Genomic DNA, 23,943 nt, shown 5'->3' on the forward strand with positions numbered 1-23,943 from the left:
CACTTTAGTTCTGGCTGAGCCCACAGTGCGCCTATGTCGACTTCATTAACTTTGGTAAGTCTCATCTCCTCATTTCTAAAATGGGAACGGCCATGCTTCCCACCTGATCAGATTATTGTGGGGCTTAAATGAGATCAAATATGTAATATGGTTCATGGAGTTGCTAGTCACATCATAAGACTAGCAGTGACGGTGTTTATCACTTATCACCAGTGCAGGTACATGAAAGGTTCCTCCTGAGTCTTCATTGTGAGCTCACAGGGTGGAAAAGACCTGGCACCCATTCTCCGTACAGAAAAATTAAAGAGAGCAACTCCTTTCTCTCCCCCTGTCCCCCCATAATTATGAGACAACACAGGACCTATGTAAAAATTACAACTGATGTCAATATGCCAGTCTCCTTGGGGACAGCAGGCCAGCCCCAGAGCGGGTTAACCGCCCTCACCCTTTCCTCCCTACTCATCTATTCGGTTTATCTCACTTGGCTCAGGGGAAAGTTTACAGTAACTCCAGCCAAGAGAATTCCTCTCACTTCATTTATGAAGAAAGGAAAACATATCCTTTTACCCTGGCATCATATAAGAGATGAACAGTAACCAAAGGATACGTCCTTTATTCTTGACTCAATGTCATATGACTGTTTCATATTCCAGGACATGCATTTCAGACACGTGAACACACACTCACAGCTTTCTGCCACCTATCTAACAGACATGTCACAGTCCACAGCTAAGCAAAGAGGTCTGCTGAAAGAAGTAAACCCATTTAATTTAACTTCCCCTGCCTCCCACGAGCGTAGCTGTAGTTATCAGTAAAGCTAGCCCCGCAGTTCAGATCGGAGTTGCTGCTCTCATGCTCTGTTGCATCTCCAAGCTCCACGCAGACAGGTTCAGGTCATTTCTTTTCTAATGCTAATGCCAACAAAGCCTTGGGACTAAAGTCTTCCCTCCCTGGCTCAACTGCCAAGGGCAGTTTGGGCTATTTTGAGATATTGCTATATTTGGACGGGTGGGTGGAAGTGAAGGGTCTGATGAAGCAGTTTCTTATACACACTCTACGATCCAAGGGGTTCTTCCAGCAACTCAGTCCTGTTCCAGTCTGTCTAAGTGGGCCCAGGGGGCCTTCCCCTCTCTTTTCTTTGTGACCATCCCTTCTTTCTTCTCTCAATACCATTGCCCTTTTGGAGTTTAACAACAACAACAAAATCAGGTACTAAATGAGAGCTCAGACACACAGTAAGAATTACACATATGTGAGCTCATTTAGCTCGTATAGTCAGACCGGAGAGCATAAAGCATCTCAGTATGAAACAAGAGGCCAAGGGAGCGAAACAGTTTAAATGAACTGCCAAGGGTCATCATCATAAATCTTCCCCTGCTTTTGCCATTTTCATTGTGCAATGTTGGGTTTTGTAACATTACTCTTCAGAACAAACTGAAGTCTCAAGAGAAAGCTCTATTTTCAGCGAAAGCCTTCTACAAATGACTGCAATTTCTGGTATCCTAAATCAACATCTTCATTTCCTCCGCCTTCCTCCACCCCCATAGGAACGTACATGACATATAACATATTTTATTATGCCAAAAGGAAGAATAAATCCACTTCATTATTATTAAAAGGAGGGCTCTTCCACATCTTCTAAAAAAGCACAACGAACACGGATGCCAACCATTTTGCTCAGAGCAACAGAAAAATCAGAGGAATTAAGATTAGTAAGAGGACAAGCTGGTATTTCCTTTCTCTTAAAATGAAGAACTGTGGTATTTCCACTTTCAGGGTAATTGTGATCCCCAAACAGACAACTGTTCTTAGAGAAAAGGTAATTCAATCTCAGACCAACTATCAGCTCATACAAAACATGGAAGAGCAGCTTAAAAATCCATGGCACATTTTCAGGCACAAATTGGCCTGAGGAGACAACGTAAATTACGACTCATGCTGATCCCTAAAATTAAGAGCCAGACAATCACTATGGTCAACAATGGCAATTCTTTTTCTCCCATCTCCTGTAACAGATACATAGATTTGTTTTTAAATTCACCTCTATTCTGTCCATGCCCTGAATTCTGCCTTTCATAAAACAATCTCACTTTGCTAATTTACATAAATTTTCAGCACTCTAAAATTTATTCTCTCTCTATAACTCCATCACTTCATCTCCAAGGGGGAAAGTAACCCACATTCATCGCCTCTAAATCAATACTAAGTTATTCACCGGCAGGGTCTTTATCCTACCCACTATTACATTTTTTTATTTTTTAGGAAAGTATCAAATCAATTTTCTCTTATTTCCAACATCTAAAATCTGTTATTATTGGCTTATTTTTCTGATCTTAAAAGCATATTCAGATTTCTCCATTCAAAAATATTTCTCTCAGCCACGCACACTCATTGAGAGACAGCATTATTTACGTACTGTCAGTTATTAATTCGATGCTTCTGTGGTCTTACTCATTTTGAAAACTGGCTTCGCAGACCACCCTTCCACCACTTTTCTCGCAGCGGCCCCTGACCAAAACCTGTAACTTTTTACCAATTTTCACCCTTATGCCCTTAATTAACGGAACCACTACTGTGCTGCTTATTTGAACTTGAAAATAAGAAATCATTGACCGAACTTTTTGGGTTTTTCTACTCCTTTAGGTGAAACCTATGCAAATGGAATTAAATATATTTTCATTTATCCTTCATCAAAGTCTCAATTATGGGATCTTTGATTTACACACTTCGTAGCTTCGCTTTGTATTAATTTTAGATTTACAGAAATGTTGAAAAATAAGATAGAGAATTCCCATAAAGCCTTCACTCAGCTCCTCCTAATATTAACATCTTACAATCACAGTACATTTGTCAAAGCTAAGAAATTAGCATGGATACCATGAAAGTAAAGGAATTCTCTTGGCAGCAGCTACTGCAAACTTCCCTCAGTGAAGTGAGATAAACGGCATAGATGAGTCGGGAGGGGTGGGTTAGGGTGGTGAACCTGCTCTCAGGCCGGCCCGCTATCCCCTAAGAGACTGACATACTGACATCGGTTTTAATTTATATAAAAGTCCTGTGTTATCTCATAATTATGTGGGGGTAAGGGAAAGAGAGAAAGGAAATGAAATCAGACAAAATATGCTCTCTGACCACAATGGAATTAAATTAGAAATCAATAACAGAAAGAGCAACAGGAAAATTTCCAAATCATTCCTAAAGAATTCATAGGTCAAAGAGAATCTCTCAAGGGAAATTAGAAAATGTTTGAACTGAAAATATGATATATCAACATTGTGGGATACAGATAAAGTAGAACTTAGATGAAAACATAAAGTGCTCACGTTAGGAAAAAAAAGATCAATAATAATAATAAGATTCCACCTTCAAGAACTAAAGTAAAACATGTAATTTAAGCCTAAAGCAAGCAGAAGAAAAAAAATATTAAAAATTAGAGCAGAAATAAATGGACATATACTGATGGACAACTTGTGGAATGATGGTGAGAAGACATAAATAATCTGAGGGTGTTATATTCTTTTGGAAAGGGGCAAAAACAGTAAATTAATTAATACTTGTTCATTAAAGGTATTAAAATAAGAGAAAGAAATGTATCATTTCTATGGTAGCCATGAGCATGTATCTTTATGATCTCCCAGATTTCCAACCGCAGAAAATGGACATGGCCAAGGACCTCAGCTGCTATGCTCTGAAGTCAGTCTCTTCACTTTCACAGAGGCCCAGGGCTGCTCCCTGCTAGCGAGCGACTCGGCGGGGACACTGATGCAGGTGCAGCTCTAGGTGACACAAGGCTCCTCTAAAGGGTGACTTGTCTCAACAGCTTCCCATCAGCTTTGCCAAGACTGTCTTGTAACTGCACTTCAGTCTAAGACTTCTCCATACAGGCTTTCCCCCTCCCCTCTCCTCCTGGGTGCTTGGACCCACCTCTGGGTCTAACAGCTGGCCCAGCTTCTTCCACTCCCTGCCCATGTTTCCCCAGTGAATCCAGTTCTGACACCTGCTTCTTGGAGAAGCTGAAATAACAGGAGGAGGGCCATAAGGAACCTGAGAAAACAAGCAGTGAGCTAGGGCTCCGGGCCAGATTCCCCTCCCACCCCACTGTCCTCAGTTATTATGGGGCACAGACAGACCCTGGGCACCGTGGAGGCCGTGAATTGCTGAGGATATCACCCGAGTTAGCCTATGAAAATGTCCTGTTGTGGAAATGTCTTTGCCAGTGTGATGACTCAGACTGTTGAAAACACGGCGAGGACAACGCCACATAGACAGTGGACTTGGCTGACTCTCCCCAAGTCGGGCTGACACTCCGCTGAGCCATAATGAGAAACCCAGGGCGTGAGTAAGCAGTTAAAAGATTGCTAGAGGGCCTCCTCGGCAGCTTGGAAAGAGGCAGCTATCTCCTGCAGGGAAATGACAGAAACAGCTGAGCCACGCAGAGAAGATCCAATAACCAGAGTGGCGGAGCTCAGCCAGAGCCGGTGTGCTAATAAGCTCAAGTCAGAGCCGCGGCTGGGAAAAGCTGGGATCCCCAAACGAGGAATGAGACAGCTGACGGTCAGGCCTCCAGACCTCTGACACTCTCCAGAGTCTGCAGAGAGAGCACACTCTTCTCCAGTGAGAGCTAGCGCTTCCCCTGGGCTAGAAGGCACTGCAGACAGCAACAGTGGCCCCCACAAGCTGCCCCAGCTGCCCTCTGGGCTGCTAGGATGGTAATTCAGGTGTCATCCCAGCATAACCCAGCCACCGAAGCGCTAGATGGGTTAAGAGTGAAAAGAGATTACACACCCAAGGAGCTGCAAGAATGAACTACCATGTAGTGCCAGGAGACAGGGGGTCAGGAGCCTGGGGACCAGAATTACCACAGTAACTGGCAAGGCAAGGGGCATCCAAAGGGGCTTGACGCACGGGAAGTGTGGAAAAGTTAATAGATCACAACATCCAAGGCAAGACTAGAGGGAAAAGAGGAGAAGGGTTGTTGCTTCAATAGAAAGATCCTCTGCTCAGTTCCCAGAATTGAGACAGTTTCAGATCCAGAACCCACTGACCAAAGGGGTGGTTGGGTCTTGGTCAAGTGTAGAGTAATGACTCCCTCAGTCCTTCCCCGAAGGAGCCTGCAGCCATCACTGTGGACTGTATACCGGACAGAGGGAAATATCCGGACGTCTTGAAGATTGTGGGGTACAGGGTCTGAGCAGACACCCACAGCTCCAACATGGGAATTATAGGGAGAGCTAATAAGGAACCTAAACTAAAGCATATAGTTTGCAGTGGGCCCACTGGATCCATGGCCCCACCCAGCGGCCAGTCACTCACTCTGAGCACACAGTTGGGATGGCTCTAGTAGGGTGGCAGGAATAACCCCTAAATTGGTTGCTTTGCTCACAAGGACGTAGAAATGTTGACAGTAAAGTTGTGGAAATGCCACAACAAATACATACTAACCAAAAAAAGCTGATATATACTTATATTAATATCAGATAAAATGGGTTTTTAGGCAAAAAGTACCAGAGAAAATAAAGCATTGATAACAAGGTTTAGTTTACCAGGAAATGGAGCAACTCTAAATGTGTATGTACAAAATATAAACATTTAGAAAATCACAGAGCAAAAATGTCAGAACTATAAGGATAAATGGACATATCTACCATATGCCAATTTACTATACATTCTCAGTAACTGACAGATAAGAGCAGACAAAAAACACACAATACAGACACTGAATATTTGAGCAATGTGACTGAGTCAGTTTAAAATAAGACGCAAATATAGAACATTGTGCCCGAAACACTGTGTTCGAGTCCAGCTTCTGCCCTTACACATACTGACCATGTTCTGGACCGGAAAGCAAGTCTCAGAAAATGCACAGAATTACTCCCACGGAGATAGTCTTCTTTGATGTGATCTTTATGTAATTGAGGCAGAAAAAGGGACCACTTTGAAAATCCCTTACATTTGAAAGTTTATCAATTCACTTCTACATAACTCCTCAAAGAAGAAAAAAAAGGGGGGGGGGGAGATAACCAACAAACCAAAATACCTACTTCTTTTGACAAACTCCTAAACCACTGGCCATAAAATACACATGGGAGCCCGGCCGGGCGTGGCTCAGCAGTTGAGCATCCACCTAGGATCCAGGGGATCAGGGTTTGATTCCCGGTCAGGGCACATGCCCGGGTTGCGGGCTCGATCAATGACTCTCTCATCATTGATATTTCTATCTCTCTCTCTCCCTCTCCCTTCCTCTCTCTGAGATCAATAAAGATATATTAAAAAAAAAAAATACACATGGGAGAGGGTGAGATCATAAGGGAAAAGGACCCAGAAGGGGCATGTGATGGGAAGGGGTACTTCCTCCAGATAGAAGAGAAGACGGGTGTTCACAGCAGTAGCTTCACACACCCAGGGAGGAGACGGTTCTGTCCCTGTGGGTTTACTCTGTGGAACAGACAGTGGGCAGGAAAACTGGGGCAGAGCAGCCAAAGGTGGGGCTGGAGAGACCAAGAACCAGAGTATCTGGGGGAAATGAACCTCGTATCGGATAATCTCACGTGCCCAGTTGAGACTGGAGGTGTTTTGAAGGCAGGGATGTACCTGTAATAATAAACTTTGCAGCTCTCATAGCAGTTATCGCAGCCTTTACCTATATTAACCCCTCAAGTGGTCACGGCATTACCCTGCAAAGTCCAGGCCCACTCTCAATTAAATGCTATCATCACCACGTTCTCCAAGCATCATGCTGAACACTCACTTAGGAACTAAAATATTGAAATCGCTCAGTTTTCAGCTTTACGAGTACTGTGTGAAAGTCAATACTATCAAAACAACATTACACATAAGATACATTTCCCAGGTCAGGTGAAACCTTCAGTGTCAAAAATTTCCCCCGGCCATTTCTGCAAAGCAGGGTGCTTCAGGGTCAGTCCTGCATAAGTCTGTCCTGCTGCAACATGCTGTTTCTCACTGTGACAATGGCATTTTTAATTCCATACATTTCTATCTTTCTGTAGACATATGAAACAGACATGTAGACAACCAATTCCTTCCAAAATGTGACAGATTCCCCATGGTTTTAAATATCTCCACTTTTATTTGCAAAGCCCTCCTGACACAGAATCAAAATGATAGACTGTTAAGGGCATAAAAATTCTGTTCCGTTACCTTCCTCTGGTTTCTCACTGACATAATTAAAGGAGACAGCACATACACTTGTAAACCTCAGCATAAATATCTTGTATTTATAATTACCGTACAATTTACGAAGTTTTTTAACATGTATTGCTGTTATCCTGACATGGTTACTGAGTAGCGGGAACATGATAAGAAATGAGTTATAAATTATTATTTGGCAGAATTAAATAGCAGCAAAACAGCCCTACAAACGCCAGTATTTCATTCATTTTGGCTTTAAAATTTCATAACTGAATCCTACAGTTGCACAACAGACACATAATGTTCGATTTTTAAGGTGGCTTGAGTTCCACTCTTGGCTCTGTGCTAACCTCACTCCCTGATACTGGGGAAGTCATTTAACAGGCGCAGAACTCTCTCCATTTCTTCATCTGCAGAATGGACCCTATGAATTACCCCACCCAGTCCTCAGGGGAAAATTGTGAGAACAGGAGGACCAAGGTCCCCAAAGCCTCCCATTCCCCGTCTTAGATATAGATTAACAATAAGCACAGAAGATCAAATCTTCACTTTTGTGACAACAGTAATCAGAAATGTTGCAAAGCTCTCTTCAGCACCGTGCAGCACTGACTCATCACAACCACGTCCATGGAAACCTAAATTTCGCCGTGAGGTCAATGCAGAGATCAGAGGCTGGAAAAAGACCGTATCTGGCGTTTTAAAAATGTACTTTCAGCGCTGGGATACATCTCTGCTCCAGCGGCCCAGCAGTATCTGTAAGACACTCCTGGCACGTGGGAACCGCACAGCACTGCCGTGCCGAGTGGGCCGCCTTTTCAACACGAGTGAGCGCGGAGCCCCGTGGCCGCCGTCGAGGTGGAAAACAGCAACTGCCATGGGAGGGTTTGCAAGCTGATTCGATTCTCTGGCATCCTAACACTTCTGAGGACGCTAATGCAGTTTGAAACTAAGAAATATTTTTCCATTTTTGGCCCATATCTGTAAACACTATCTCCTAGGATTTCTGAACATGCCACAGAAGCCACCGAGGAGATACCACTGTAAGGTGATCTAAGTCCCTGGGCAACTCTGACGGCCTTCCTCTATTGTGTCATTCAGCCAGAAGGCACCCCTCTATTTTTCCAACTTTCTGTTCTCCCGCTCTTTCCCAATCAAAGGAAATAGGTCTTTCTTTTCCAAATAATGCCAATCAGGGCCACTGAAGCCTAATGAGTCCAAGAGGCCCAGTTGCGGAGTATGCGCCACAAGCAGTCCATGCCGAACCCCTGAACCACGTCAACCTGCTGGCATTCACCATCAAAATAACTCAGCCAAGGAACCTCTCCAGTTCTTGGACAACTGGGATGAGCCTCTGCCCTTCTCCACCGACAGGCGTGCATCTTCCTAACTACAAGCCCCGCCCAGCTCAACTGCCTTTCTTCTCGGACATATGTTCCCCCACTGGCTCCACAAGCTCCATTCTTAAATGCTCTGAATTCCTGCCTGTTTGGGGGGTTGGGGAGACATATCTCCAGCCTCCTACCCTATTGCTCCACTCTGAAGAGTTGCTGTTTTTCTTACTAAAAGCATGGCTTTAAGAAGATGATACCATGTCCCCCATAATGTTCTTCAGTGAATCCTTAACATTTCCCTGTCTCCTACCCTCCCAGATGCAGGGAGTCAAGAAAGGGAGCCTCCTGATTTCCTGCCCTCCTGTGCCCTTCCCGACCGCTGTGTCACCATGACTGAGCGGCACCTTTTTTTGGAGCTCATGACATCGCTTACAGTTACTCAACTGCCCCACGGTTCCAAGTTCCTGTGGCCACCAGCAATTAGATCCCAGTTCCCTTCTGCTCTGTGACTGTAGTAACTGTCTCTCCCAAAATGAAGATTCTCTCTCCAGCCATGGTCCTTAACGTAGCTGCTTCCTCAGGCGACCACTCCCAAGTGATCTGAAGCATGAACAACACACCTCCCTCTCTCTGCCATCCCGTCTCTCTCTCTGTCCTTCCAAAAACAGGTAGCCTGCCCTCGGCGTTTCCACTTCTTTCTTTTGTTCAGCCCACTGCAATGCAGCTTTTGACCTAGTTACTTAAACTGGGTCAAATTTAAGATAAAACTATTTTTGATAAGGGTATGTACACTGTTTTCCCAGTACCAAAACAAATAATTTGTTTTTAGCTGTACATCGAAATCGTTCCTGGGATTTTCCGCTAATTTTGGTTTACCTAGGCCCCCGTTACAACACTCTCCTATTTTTCTTTACTGCTTTACAGCTGGCTACAAACTTGCTGTCTTTTTTTTTTTTTTTTACTAATTTATGTACTATTATCTGGGAGACAGAATAGCCTATCCTTCACCCACTGTCCTATGGATCTTATAATTAAAACCACTGAATTTATTCTGCATTAAATGCTAAACATTAAACTTGAAATAAGCTATCAAGGTCTTGGTTTTGATGGTTTTCTTTTAAAATTAGTGTTATATTTTTTTGGTCAAAATAGTACTATTTTGTGGTTATTGATTTTTAAAAAACATATGAGCATACCAAGTTACTCAGATATGGATTTCCTTATACCCCTAGTACATGTTAACCTTGAACTATATAATAGGACATTGCTTGAAATCAATATTTAACAACTGCCAATTCAGCAAACCAATAATTTATCACCATTTAATCTCTTGCTACTTGTCCTCCATATTAACTGTGCATTTTTATTAAAATTCTCCAATGCAAGATGATTTATGAAGTTTAAAATGCTTCATAAATTATGAATAAAGCATTTTACACAAATATTAAAATGCTGAATAACTGTGCAAGTAATTATTAGGAACTTAATTGTCACAACCCATTTAAACAGAACCTCATATTTTCTACAGGTACTGCGTATGAAAAGCGCTTTTGACACCAGCCTACATCTGAGAACGCTGCCTGGCCACTTAAACAGCAGAGTTGATAAATCACATATTTCAAATAAAGTTGAGAGGTTTGGAATATTATCTTAACTTCTCCTTATCTAACCAGGAACACAGGGCATGTAACTAAAGGGGAAAAGGAAAGATACGGTGCATGAGTTTTGAAAGACCCGCACTTTATATTCATAAGGACAGAAATTTAGAAAACCCTTAATACAGATTTTTAAAATATATATGTCAACCTAATCTGGACTAGTTTCTCATACTAGTCCAGATTTTAGGCCCGTGTCAAAAACCACATCAAATATTCTCTTTAACTTGATTTCGATATCCTCAAATCAAAGGATTTTGATCAATTCATGAATTTCTTCCCAGAAATACTCATGATTTTACTGCTAAATAATGTAAAGACTACCAACAAAAACAAAAAAAGACCTCATAAATTATTTGGTAAGGATATATTTTCATAATGTTTAAAAATAATCGCCAATCTCTTGGGAAACTTTTTAGTGGGTTAAATAATCTACAACATGGTTTGGCAAGTTTGGGGAGCTTTTCCTCCCCTTTTTGCATCTATTCACACTAATTTAGGGTTTTATATACCAACAATATTCTTACTCCCTCAAAAAGCGGTACAGATGCAAATTTCCACACCACAGTATTACCAAAGGAACTAAAAAATGGATTTCATTGTAAATGTGCTGCTGTTTCTCCTTAGAGGACTCTGTGAGCAGGGGCAGGACTGTGACCTTGGCCTCAGCCAAGCGGGCTGCTGTGATGGGGGGGAGGGGACGCATGGGGCTGGGAGAAACACTGGACTACCAAAGGACTCCAGGACAGGAAAAAGAGTTCCTACGTTTAAAACAAACCTTTGCAAAAGGGCAGAAATTCCTTGACGTGATTTTCCCTTCATAATTCCCAACCCAAACCAAAGGGAAACATACCAAAATTTCAGAAGAGACCACCACCTAAGGATATTTTTTATAACTGACAGTGGCCTGCAAAGCTGCAAAGGGTGTCAATGGGTCCCACACTATTGAAAGTCAACGGATTTTATAAAAACTTAACGCAGCAACAGAAGGAAATCCCTGTGTACGAAAAAAGGCTGAGCCTAAAATCTCCCACGTGGCCTGATGTGAAAGGTGTGAAATCCAGTCTCCCCTGGGGACCCTGGGGGCCTCCCTCCTACAGGCCCCCCAACGCTAACCCTCCTGGGGAGGCGCTCAGAGTCATTACGAAGAAGTCCAAATGGGAAAATAACCAGCTTCAGCTTTGTTTTACTCTATCGATACTGTTAAGAGAATGATGTCATTGTTTAGGGGTTGTGCAAAGACATTCCGTGTCACTTCAGTTTTAATACCAGGCTGGAGCCTGCCTGCTCTGCCAGCGTCGGCCAGATAAACACAGACCTGCAGTCCCTCTATTCATCTCCCGAGACTTACTCAGAAGGATTCTGGAAAATATGCCTATTATGAACTAAACATTTCACTTTTCATTTTATCCATGTTCCAGAAGGCCATTCCTTGGATAAACACTTTACAAACGGACACTCTAAAAGTCACTACACATGATAAAGTGTGTGGGCATCATTTCGGGGCTGATTAAATATTTTCTCTCCCATGACAAATGAACAGTTGCATACTATATGGAACAATTGGAACCGACATTCCTCTGCATCTTTCCTTTATTTTGTCTTTATTTTGCACGGAAGACGAAGTTTCCATTTCAACTCGTTTGTTACGCAATCTTGGCTTTGGTTAAATACCACTCAAGCGATATTACACGCACAAGTAGCATTTATTTTTTAAAATGTGTGATTTAAAATTCTTTTACAAATGTGCTTTCTTCCACTGCTTTTTCTCGCCTTTTACTGCTGGTTGTTTGAAGTTGTCTTTGCTGTTATTTAAATTAAATAGGGGAGCGGCGAGAATGAATGTGTTCTCGTCAAAAAATTAAAGTAAAACTGGTACTATGAGGTGCACTAAGTATATTTTAAAACTACACAAACATTCATCGCAGCATAATGCCGAAATAAATAGCATTAATTTATTAATTCTGTCAGTATGACTGTGGTAATTGCCTCTCCATTTAACAAACTTACTTTTATCTTATGAATAAAAGATGAGTTACATTCTAATCGTTTAATTGTCTTTAGCTTCTGGAAAATTAAAAAAAAAAAATACTTCCATTCTGAAACACGTTTTAAAAAGTTTTATTTAAAAAAAATTCAGTAGCCTATGTCCTGTTGAAATATACCAACATCTTTGAAGCAATGTTTTCATCTGTAGGAAAAGTCACAAGCTCCCTAGAAAAATGAAAGTTCATTTAAAATAATAGAAGTTACTTCGGTTTTCATTACTCCCGCTTAACTGGACCTTTCTCAGCCCTATTTCCTTTCTCTAGAGCATCACCTAAATTAACTGACAAAGACACTTGTACCGAAACTATTACATTAGCTCATTCAAATTTTACTTTAGTCATTTTATCAGCTTTATGGAGGTCACAATTAAATCTGTTCTTTTTCTATCTCAAAAGTTGATTTCACTATAAAATACAGTCTTTACCTGTGGAATTTAAAGAAAGAAAGAGCAGAAGAAATTTTAAGAAAGGTGTGAAGTTAGCCACGATTTATAAGAATCTCTGAGTGTTAGGAGTCAATTGGTTTTTTAAATCTTCACCTGAGGACATGCTTAGAGACAGGACGGGGTGGGGGGAAAAAAGAGAGAGAAACATGGATCAGCTTCCTTACGCCCCTCGACTGGTATCGAACCTGCAACCCTTCGGTGCACAGAATGACACTCCACCAGCTAGGCCACTCCAGCTGGGCTAGAAGTCAATTTTATAACTCCCATTCGATGATCCCTTAAATTCAGAGATACTGAAACAACCATTTATTAGACAAAATCCAACAGTTCTACATTCTCTGCCTATGAGCGGACACAGACCCCGAACAATTCTGTGGGAAAATAAAAACAATCATATTTGGTCTGATGATATTTTTCCACAACTGAAGAAAGCCGTGTAAGCTAATTAAAAATAAAATAAAAGCAGAGGCTGAAATAAACACATACAGTGGGGGTGCAGCCAACCCCGACAGGATTGTGCTGAGGTCTGTGTGGACAGCTTGGCTTCCCAAGGAAATCGTCTGAAGATAACAGTTTGTTCATCCAGTTTGCACTGGGGTTTTGGGCACCATTCAAGGCTCATCTGCTCAGTCATCTTACTTTCTGGGAGAATTAAAGAGTTCAGTCAAACTATCCAAAAGCTCTATTTTTGTTTAGGCGAAACAGGAGCTCAGAGTCGCACTTCTCAGGTTACTAGCAAAAATGCTTGAATGAACAAAATTAGCACAGAAAACTGTTATGCTAACAAACGGAATATGAAAAAAGATCTGATTTGATTAAAAATGGACTAATAGTCGTTTCTTCTGAAGATGTTTACTTTGTTAGAAAATCATGGAATAATCTGAAAAACACATAATATTCTACTGTGGAAAAGAATTCTAATTAGTTTCTTGAAAAAAGTGTACTTATCCATTTTCACTTATTTTTAATCATCACCCAAGGATACGTTTTTATTGATTTTGAGAAAGAGAGGAAGGGGGAGAAAGAGAGAATCACTGATGTGAGAGCGAAAACATCCATCAGTTGCCTCTCAAACGAGCCCCGACTGGGACAACGCTCCAACCAACTGAGCCTCCCAGCCAGGACTTCTTTGAATGGACTAACAGCCAAGGCTTTTGAAAAAAGTACTTGATCACAAAGACAAATGGGTACAATTCCTTTCCAAGCAAACTGATCACGTGAGTTTGTGCCATTTGCAAAATATTTTCACATGAGTGTGCTTTTCTAGTCACCAGTCATACTTGAGGAAACTCTGTCTCCTGCCAAGAACAAAGTATGACATCCCCGCAAGTCTAGAAGGTGGAAGGAAGGGCGAGGTTATATTCCACTTACAACGAGAAAGCGGAGGCCCAGGCGCGTCATGCGGTTCACCCACCACCTCCTGAGTGGCACGGCCAGGGCCCCATCCACCGCACTCGCCTGCCTCCTTCAGGGTACCCTTGTGGGCACGCCGACCCCCAACCTGCCTCCAAACCGCTGGGAAACCTCTTTTGGGAAAGAAAACGCAGTTCAGACACTGTCTGATCCTCAAGACGCTCACAACCCAGCGCACCTGTCACAGTTATTTGGAAATGACTTTCCGCCAGTTCTGAGAATTAAAACGCACGCATTTGTTCCTACTTTGTCACTGGGTCTTAAAAAACTAAAATGCCTTGAGTCGGAACAGCATGGCTCAGATAAAAACGGTACCTCACAAGAACATTCCTTTAATCAGGATGCTTCCGATACCGTCATTCAACTGAACCGCCCCGGTGTAGCTGCCGCCTCAAGGTCAAGGGCTAATGAAGGGTGAGGAAGGTCACCTTTGCTGGTCCTTAAACATGCAGACCAAGTAGGATCAGTTGGTTATAAACCATCTTACTTCCAAAATGGGTTTCAGCTGGCTTAATAATATAATACATAGAACATAATAACTTATGATAAAGTCCAAATAAAATGCAGACTGGAAGGCTGAAGACCTGTGGTTGAATACATACTCCTGGCTCCCCTGTGCCCCAGGGCCGCGCCCAGACAGCTCAAATATTTGGAGATCAAATAGATAATGGGAGTGCACTTGTGTTTCATTTTAAATGTGTTTTTGTGTGGAGGTGGTTGGGCCGGATAGAGGAATTTTTGGCCAATCCAAGCACAGAGAGGAACGCCATAAAAGCCCAGGGCCTTGGGTTCCAAAGAAGCCTACAAAGGTAGAGTGAGCATTTGGCGATACACTGCCGAGGGTAGAGGTGAGGTGGTTTCTAGGTGGCCCAGGCCTCGCAGCTGGGAAGGGGACCTGAGACTCTAGAATCTGGGCAAGTCCACCATCCCCTCAACTGCTTGACAGGAGCCGGCCAGCCTGGCAGAGGGAGGCCCCTGAGCATGTCGAGAAGAAAGGCCTGTCTGCTCGAGTGCACATCCTAGGAGAAGGGGTGAGTTCAGGGGATGCAGGTGCACCTACTCTGTGGCTGTCACATAGCCCGCAGGTAGGTACACAGTCTTCCAGGCTGCCAGGAATGCACACGGTTTTATTTTAAAGCCTAGCTTCCTAGGACCTGCCCTTGGGTCAGAATAGCTTATTTTCAGCCAGTGGCTGGTCAAGGTAGTGCAGAAGCCCCAGGCTTGCCATGAGCCAATTCCTTAACATCTCTCTCCCTCCCCATCCCCTGTGCGTGCACACACACACACACACACACACACACACACACACGCATATACATTTTATTGGTTCTGCTTTCTGGTGAACCCCAACTGATACAGAGAGAAAAAAGGAGAAGATTGAGGCAAAGCAGCAGGACAATTTCTGAGATGCTTTCCTGTGCTCACCCATGATTGCCACGCTCCATTCTGGAGGCTGAGGTGCATTCAGGTGCAGCCCAAGGCTTCCTGCCTGGACTCTACTTTTGAATGTGAAAACGCAGTGATTTCCGATAACCAAACCCTTCGCCCTTTTTTCTTAAACCATATTCCTACAATTTTCCTTTTTCTTGTATTTCCACAGTCCTACATTCTCTTTAAAAGTGAAGGTGCTGCCCAGCCGGCATGGCTCAGCGGTTGAGTATCGACCTGGGATCCAGGAGATGGTAGTTCGATTCCCAGCCAGGGCACATGCCCGGGTTTCGGGCTCGATCCCCAGCAGGGGCCATGCAGGAGGCAGCCAATCAATGACTCTCATCATTGATGTTTCCCTCTCTCTCCCTTCCTCTCTCTGAAATTAATAAAGACATATTAAAAAAAAAAGTGAAGGTGCTTTTAAAAATTTTGAGTGGATAAAAAAGCTGTGGGACATTTATACCATGGAATACTATGCAGCTGTGAAGAAGGCCCTCTTACTCTCCGAGACAGCATGGAGGGACCTGAAGAGTATCATGCTGAGCGAAATAAGCCAGGCAGAGAAAGACAAGTACCACATGATTTCACTCATATGTGGAATCTAAAGAACATAATAAACTGATGAACAAAATGGATCCAGAGACATAGAAGCAAGGAACAGACTGAGGGATCTCAGAGGGAAGGTGGGGGTAGATGGGTGGGAGGGGAGAAATTAACTGAAGAACTTTTATATGCATGACCCACGGACACAAGCAATAGTGTGGTGAAGGCCTGGGGCAGGGAGTGGGTGCGGGGTGGAGGGGTCAATGAGGAAAAAAGGGGACATCTGTAATACTTTCAACAATAAAGTAAAAAAAAAAAAAAAAAAAAAAAAAGAAAAAGGAAGGGGCTAAGCTATTCACAATAATCTGATACTTAACAGGGTTATACATCATCCAGACTCACAAAAATAAAATTCAGTGTGGAATTAAAGTATACTTTTATATTAGTTTATTTTCCTTCTATGCTTGAAAATAAGAATTGAGCCAATGGTTGGTTCCTTGAGATAAAACATACTAAGCACCTTATAAGCCTATTCTGAAAAGAAGTAGTAAAGAAAAGTACTTAATTTCTCACCATTTATGAGTCTCTGTTAGTGAATTCTCCTCTGCATCTTGGTCAATTTTAGCTGAAATACAAAAAAAGAAAAATATGAAGCTAAATGATAGTTGTACTCACTCAAGCAAGTATGATCCAAATAATATAAAATATATTATAATTCATTATTTTTAATTCTAATATAGTACAGACAGAAACTTATTTTAAATCTATAAATAGATATAATTGAATAGACTATATTTAATTTTCAATATGTTAATACTATTATATTGACACAGATAAAATATATAACCAATTAAATTTTTTAGATTCTAAGTAATTTTTTTTCTAAGTAATTTCTTTAAATCAGTCATATTAACCTGAGAAAACAAAACAGAAGCTAATTTCATATGTATGTCTATTGTGTTTGTTGAAAGTTAAATACCAATAATTAGTTGAAAATAATTATTTCAAGCAAACGCACAAAAATCAAGTCAAAAAACTCTCCACACAAGTGGGACAGGTGCAGAAATTATTTCCACAAAGGTGCAAGATAAAACACTAACATTTTCCATTCACTGAAAGTGGAAAGGTGATCATGTACTCATTTATTTGCTACTATTTTTGTCTAAAAATAAAGAATGATAGCCAGACACAAAGCCAAAGATCAAATTTGGAAAAGAAATTACATCACTGTTTTCAAATTATTTTCAATAACATAGGCACTCCATCACATAAAATAAGTATGGCAGTGACTTTCACAGTTTTGATCAGTAGCGTTCTAGGAATTTACGTATTGCTTCTACACACAAATACACATGAAGATTTTTGACACGAAAGTTTTAAACATACTCTGATGTCATGCAGTGCTCTCTAATATTTTTCATCTATTCTATTAGATTTTAAATTGCTAATTGTGACCCCCCTAAATTGACTTCATGCTTCACTAATAGTTTGTGACACATTTTAATTTTCTTTTAATCTTCACCGAAGAAGAGAGGATATATATATATATTTATTTTTATTTTTTTAATATAAGTCTTTATTGATTTCAGAGAGAGGAAGGGAGAGGGAAAGAGAAACATCAACAATGAGAGAGTCATTGATCGGCTGCCTCCTGCACGCCCCCGGGTGCCCTGACTAAGAATCAGACCTTGATCTCCTGGATCATAGGTCGATGCTCAATCAGTGAGTCACGCTGGCCAGGGAAGCGAGGATATTTTTTTCCATTAATTTTTAGAGAGAGTGGAAGGGAGGGGGGAGAGAGAGACATCAATGTGAGAGAGACACAGCCATCGGTTGCCTTCCTGCATGCAGCAGGGATCCAGCCTGCAATCCAAGTACATGCCCTTGACTGGGAATCCAACCTGTGACCCTCGGGATTTGGGACACATTTTGAAAATCACTTGAGCTACAGAACAAGAAAATTAAAAAATAATATATATTTTTAAAAAGCCTGGACTAGTGAAAGCAGAAGTGGCCTTTTTATAAGCATGCCCCCTTTGGGCGACACTTGTGGCCATTTGGAGAAATTAGAAGACAAAGTGGAACAGAGCAAATTAATTACAAAGAACTAGAACTGTGCACAAAATCAAGCCCACGGTCACTTGGGAATTGTCAAAGTGTCTCTATCACTACTTTAAACACAACAGTCCAGCTTGGGCTGGTTAATGTTTTACGACCTCAAGACAGTGTTTGCTGGAAGGTCTGCTCAGTATCTGCAAAGCCGTAATCGAGTGTCACGCTGTCACCCTAGGCCAGCATTCTAAGAATTTAAAAGGGATCCTCTGAGCTGGCGGCAGAGGGGGGTTTTCATCCCCTTTTCCCCTTTTTGTACTTTAGATCGTTTACATAAACTTACCGGGCAATCACTAGCCACACTAAAACAGAATATGTTCCATCGCTTTGCTCTGAAAGGCTCCAACGGGGGTGCTGTCTCACGTAACATCTCTGGGCCGCCCTGCACGCAAATGGTTTGCTTCCAGGAGCAATTGTAGAGCCACATACAGCTGTTTAAGGGACACCATTTTTAGGAACTCCCATCACATGAAATCAGTATGGCAGTGACTTCCACATTTTGATCAGCAGCACTCTAGGAATTTATGTATTACTTCTACACACACACATACATACAAAGAGTTTTGACACAAACTTTTAAAAACTACTCTTATTTCATGCAATGCTCTCTAATATTTTTAGTCTATTCTATTAGATTTTCAAATATTAACGGTGAACCCCCTAAATTGACTTCGTGCTTCACTAATGACTTGTGACACAGATCAATCGCGTTGGCAGGTCTTTTTTGTTTCTTTTGCAAAATATAGAGATAAGACCAAGATTATCCATGTTCTATTCCTCTTTGGGCCGCTGACATTAGCTGTGTCATATTAGGCAAACTGATTAATCTGTTAACGTAAAAATATTTATGTAGTGTCCCCAATAAATTAGCAGGGGCTAAATAAATGTCCTTTGAAAATGTGGGACTTCACGCCCTTGAAATTCTTAAGGTGATATAATTCATTATTAGGTTTAACTGGATATATCACCTGCCATTTTATTATGGTTCAATATTGCATGCAGATAAAGAAAGCATAGACTTACAGCTTTTCAAAACACATATGCCCCTAAATGGTAGTGAGCAGGAGGAAATGAGTTTTATTTGTTCATAATGGTTCCTTTTGATGTGTAATAAAAAAAGCTCTTGCTTCACTGTGTGAGCAAGTTTAGCTGAAGAAACACTTTAATCCAAAGGGGCAGAAGATTGACTTAACCAAAGCAACCAAACCTAAAAATAGACTCTTTCCCCGAACCTAATAGTCATATTATAATCATAAAACCCAACTGTACAGCAAAGAGCACTCTAAAATGTTCCGTAATCCATGATTCTCAGATGATTTTGAAGCTAAGAGAATATGTGTATTCAGACTGTAGTCAACTCTGATAAACAGCCAAATGCAAGATCGAGGAAAGTGCATTAGACCCCACGCGTCAGCTCTTGGTGAAGGTTGGACAAATCAGTGAGGACAGGTTTTTCTTTGTATGGCACTCCTAGAAGTCAAAACTTCCCGAAAAGTCGGGGTGCCATTCCGTTTTCTAGAACAATGAGACACCATCTTCCAACACAGAGCTTGTGTAAACGCAGCATCGACACTTCGCTGTCACAATTGCTATCAACACATATGACGTGAGCTTAGGGACACATGCCAGGGTCTGATCTCTTCAATTAGTGAGGGAAAAATCTGTTAAATCAAATGTAATTAAGTGCTGAAAATTAAGATATCTTTTAGGAATACAATGAGATGTCAGTAAATGAAATAGCTGTAAGGGAGACAACAGTGCCCTTTGTAAATTTAGGGAGAAACTACTGAAATCCGAAAGATGAAATGGGTTTTGAAAAGTCAGCACTGTTCCTCTAAAGCAGGCCGTTTCTATTCCACACGTATTCTGGGTAACTATGCATAGCTTATGTTTGAGGTTCACCGCCAAGAGAATGTTCGGAGATTGAAAATACTGAAAACAGTTTGAGGTGGGGATAAGTGAGAAACCAAGATGGTGAAATAAAGCAATTTTTTACCAATTCCAGAGGGAGGGAAAGGGGAACGCAGCTTAAAGAAGTTACAGGGGTGTAAGCTACAGCACAGGGAATAATACTGTAATAATTAATATTGTAGTCAATAATATTGTAATAACTATGTCTGGGGCCGAGTGGGTGCTAGAAATATCAGGGGAGCACTTGGTAAAGTATATGATTATCTAACCACTATGTTGTACACCTATCACTAATATAAAACAACACGGAATGTAAACTGTAATTGAAAATAAAATTGAAAACATTTTTTAAAAGGCGGCAAAGTAAAAAAGTGGTTTTACTGACGATTTCCAGAGAATATCAGCAACTTGCTTGTACAGAACTAAAATCTACAATGAAAGAAATAATGAACCTCGGAGAAGTTGGCCAATCAACTGCTGAACCTCAAAGGCAAACTGAGTCTTAGATATTAATCTTAATATTGCAACTGCTGTTACCCCCAAATCTCGGGAGCTAGAGATCTAAAAATTTGAGGCAGAGAAAGCCTGTGGTTGAAACCATATCATGAAACACTGAACCTTTTGGGACGCAGCCTTGATTTATTTGGGTCATTTTTGTTTCCATCTATTTCTTCCTTTTAGGCTTAGGGCGTAAGATCACCTTTCAGGCCCAAATCTACCAGAGAGAGGCCTTTGGCACGGACGTCCCATGCCCCTAAATATGCAACTGGTTAAAAATAGCGTTTTCATGACTCTGTTTCAGGCCTTTGGCATTCGGTACGGCTTCTCCTACAGCCTTCATGCCGCCTCCCCCAAATCGCAGCCCCCACAAATATTTGCTGGTGGCTGCTGTCCTACTAAGTTACTATTTTGACCCAGCGATTAGCGTCTGCAGTCGCTTGTCTGGCTCCGGCCTCTGTTGCAATGTTAAATATTTCTGCTGAACTTGTTCCAAAGGACTGTGAGTAAGCGGAGGCACGGAACGGACGCCCTTTCTGATCTTGAACTTTCATGAGGGAATAGCACATATTCCAGGTAATTGGAGACAGAGTTGAGTTTGAGTAATATCAGATGGGAGGCAACTTCGAACTCTTTCATCTGCTTGTCGAAGCTCTAAATCTTCTTGCTATTTTTCTTCTTATTTAAAGTGTTAACTAGTTTTTGTTTATAATTATCTATGAATGTGCATTTCGGCTTTTAAGTGCAGCCAGTATGGGTTATTTTTTAGACAGATGCAGTGCCTTTCTTCTGAGTCATTCAAGTTGTCATTTAATTGCAGATATATTGCTTTGGTTTTGAGGTTTTTGACACACTGCCTCTTTTGACAATGAACTTGAAGTCAAGTAATTTTAAGTACTTTCTACATGTCCAGATAGGGAGTGAATATCTGAATTTCTTTCTTTAGGTAGCAAAAGAAATAAGTGAATTTCAGAGCAGTCCTTCCCTGCTGCTACAAGTGTTCTCAAGACAAGAAAACAAACGCTATGGAGGAAGAAAGCCAATATCTACATAATATAAAATTCCAACTTGATCTTTGCAATAATTCATGACCAACAGTTTAACCTTGTATATAAAAGCATATACCATTTGTGTCCCTAGAAACATAGGTGTATATAAACATAATATATAGGTGCTTGCTATAAAAAAAACCTTAAGAAACACACACACACAATAGTAAATAATGCATTCCTCAAAAATTTGCTCTATGTGGCTCATGGCCAAACTTAAAATACTAGAAAGTCATGTGCTATTACCACCTAGCCTGATGTACTTACTGAAGTGGTCCTCAGTCAAATTCCTTCCTAAATCTTCCTTTTAAACTCAAAGTGAAAAAGACATAGGAAAGCCTGATGTGTATGCATGAGTTTTATGTTCTGTAGACAATGCCATGTGGAAAAGCGGTTGATTTCCAAATGGAAAATTTACTCCACTTAATTTTTTATATCAAATCATACCCAAAACCTATATATTACCCCACCTATAGACTAAGCAAATCTCTCATAGACTTTTGCTGATGCAGCATAAAAATAAAGACACATTCAGGACAATTCCTTTCTTTTTCTTTGCCAAGTAACAACTACCTTACTGAAGAAATCAAGCACAGCTTCTTATTAATTCCAAAATGAACTTAATTAGGATAAAACAAAAATCTCTATGTGCCTTTAACTAAAAATATGCAAATGCATGTTTTAACACCAAGCTTTCAATATTAAATGCAATGCCAATGAATTCTACACTGTAGATTCAAATGATCAAAACACAAAACTTCCCTGGCCGGTGTGGCTCGGTTGGCTCAATGCCCAGCGGGGGGCGTGTAGGAGGCAACTGATCAAGGTTTCTCTTTCACATCGATGTTTCTCTCTCTCTCTCTCTCTCCCCTCCTTCCACTCTCTTTAAAAATCAATTAAAAATATATATACATATAAATCTAGCTTTCTACTTGGCCATTCTGGAGCAGGCAGAGATTAGGGCTAAAGACTAAAAAATAATAAAAACACACTGCTTCAAATAAAAGTCTGAAAACCAGGAAAACCTTTTCTGATGTGCTGTCTCTTCCTAACTTTTTGCCAAAACAACACTTGAACTTAGGAAGGCTAAGCATTCCAATCCTAGAAACAAAAGCCGCATAATTTAATGTGACAATATTCCAACCAAACATTGAGGGTCCAGCATGTTTTGGATCTTTGGGAGGGGCTCACATATAGATAAACATTATATAGTCGCTCCCTTCAAGAAAATGGAGGAGAGAGATGTGGGAATTAATCATTAGAGGGATGCAGTCTGTCCTCAATATCATCAAGAGTTCCACAACTTAAAGTGAAACAATTTATAACGAAACCAATTTACCACCAGGTGATTCATATAAACAACAATTCAGTTCATAAGGGATATTATCAATGTTCTAACAATGATATTGAATGAAATGACATTATTCGAGGACCTGCTGTATTTTAATGGGAATGTTAATATAAATAATTATATTGCTATTCTATTCTTTACATTTAATAACCCACAATAATAAAACTCTATAAGAAAGGCACTACAATTATTATCATTTTACAAGGAGAAAATTAGCAATTAAATAACTTGCCTAAGGTACCAGAAATATTAACAGAAAGAGACAAGATTCAAACTCATGCAGGCTGACTCCAAATAAATACTCTCAACTGTGTCATAAGCCCACTTAAGTGAAACACTTACCTATTGAGAGAAGTTAGTAAGAAAAATACAAAGGAATATACTGAGCTGGGAATAAAATAATGAACAAATGTTAATTGAGTGAAAAAAGAAGTAGAGACTTGAGAGGCCATTTAAACAACAAATAGGAAAAACAGAGCAGAGGCATAACTGCACCAGAGTCTAGGATGTCAAGAAGGAAGAATATAAAGAAGACCCAAAGGGAAAAAGAATGGAAAACAGTTGGCCCAAAAGCTGTGTACAGAGGCAGTCCAGCCTCTTATGGTTTGATATTATATCAAGCAAAGCAAAGGAGGCTGAACTGCATTCACTTTAAACCAATGGAAAGAGATCTCCAGTTTAGACTTTACTAATAAGAACCCAACTTACCCCCTGTTGTAATCAACCAGAAACTGGATAAAATATATGAAACAATAGGAAGCACAGGACTCTGATCTCTGAAAGAAGGTAAACAAACTGGTTGAGTCCTGGATCTCTGTCTGAAGGCAATTTCCTGACCGTGAGCCCTTAGGAGGGAGAGCCCAAATGAGCCAACTAGTCTTGGTGAATTGAGGAAGTAGAGATAGGAGTTCAAGAACTCTGAAGTGGCTGAGTGTGAGAGGCAGAATTCCAGAGAAGAAACAGCTGTGCAGAAAAGAAGTACCTGAAATCGGCTTTGAGGTCTCTG

The 23,943-nt window shown here is 40.9% G+C and overlaps 1 protein-coding gene across 2 annotated transcripts in view; it reads right to left on the reverse strand.

Annotated features, from left to right (window-relative positions):
• The window catches only part of FMN2 (formin 2), a 222,804-nt gene that overhangs the window by 41,197 nt on the left and 157,664 nt on the right, over nt 1–23,943 (reverse strand). For both annotated transcript variants that reach the window (XM_081124213.1, XM_081124214.1), the window contains one exon: nt 16,590–16,641. In XM_081124213.1, coding sequence (XP_080980339.1) covers nt 16,590–16,641 — 52 coding nt within the window. The remainder of the gene's footprint in view (nt 1–16,589; nt 16,642–23,943) is intronic.

This window comes from Miniopterus schreibersii (genome assembly GCF_964146895.1).
Source record: "Miniopterus schreibersii genome assembly, chromosome: 21".
Classification (NCBI taxonomy): domain Eukaryota; kingdom Metazoa; phylum Chordata; class Mammalia; order Chiroptera; family Miniopteridae; genus Miniopterus; species Miniopterus schreibersii.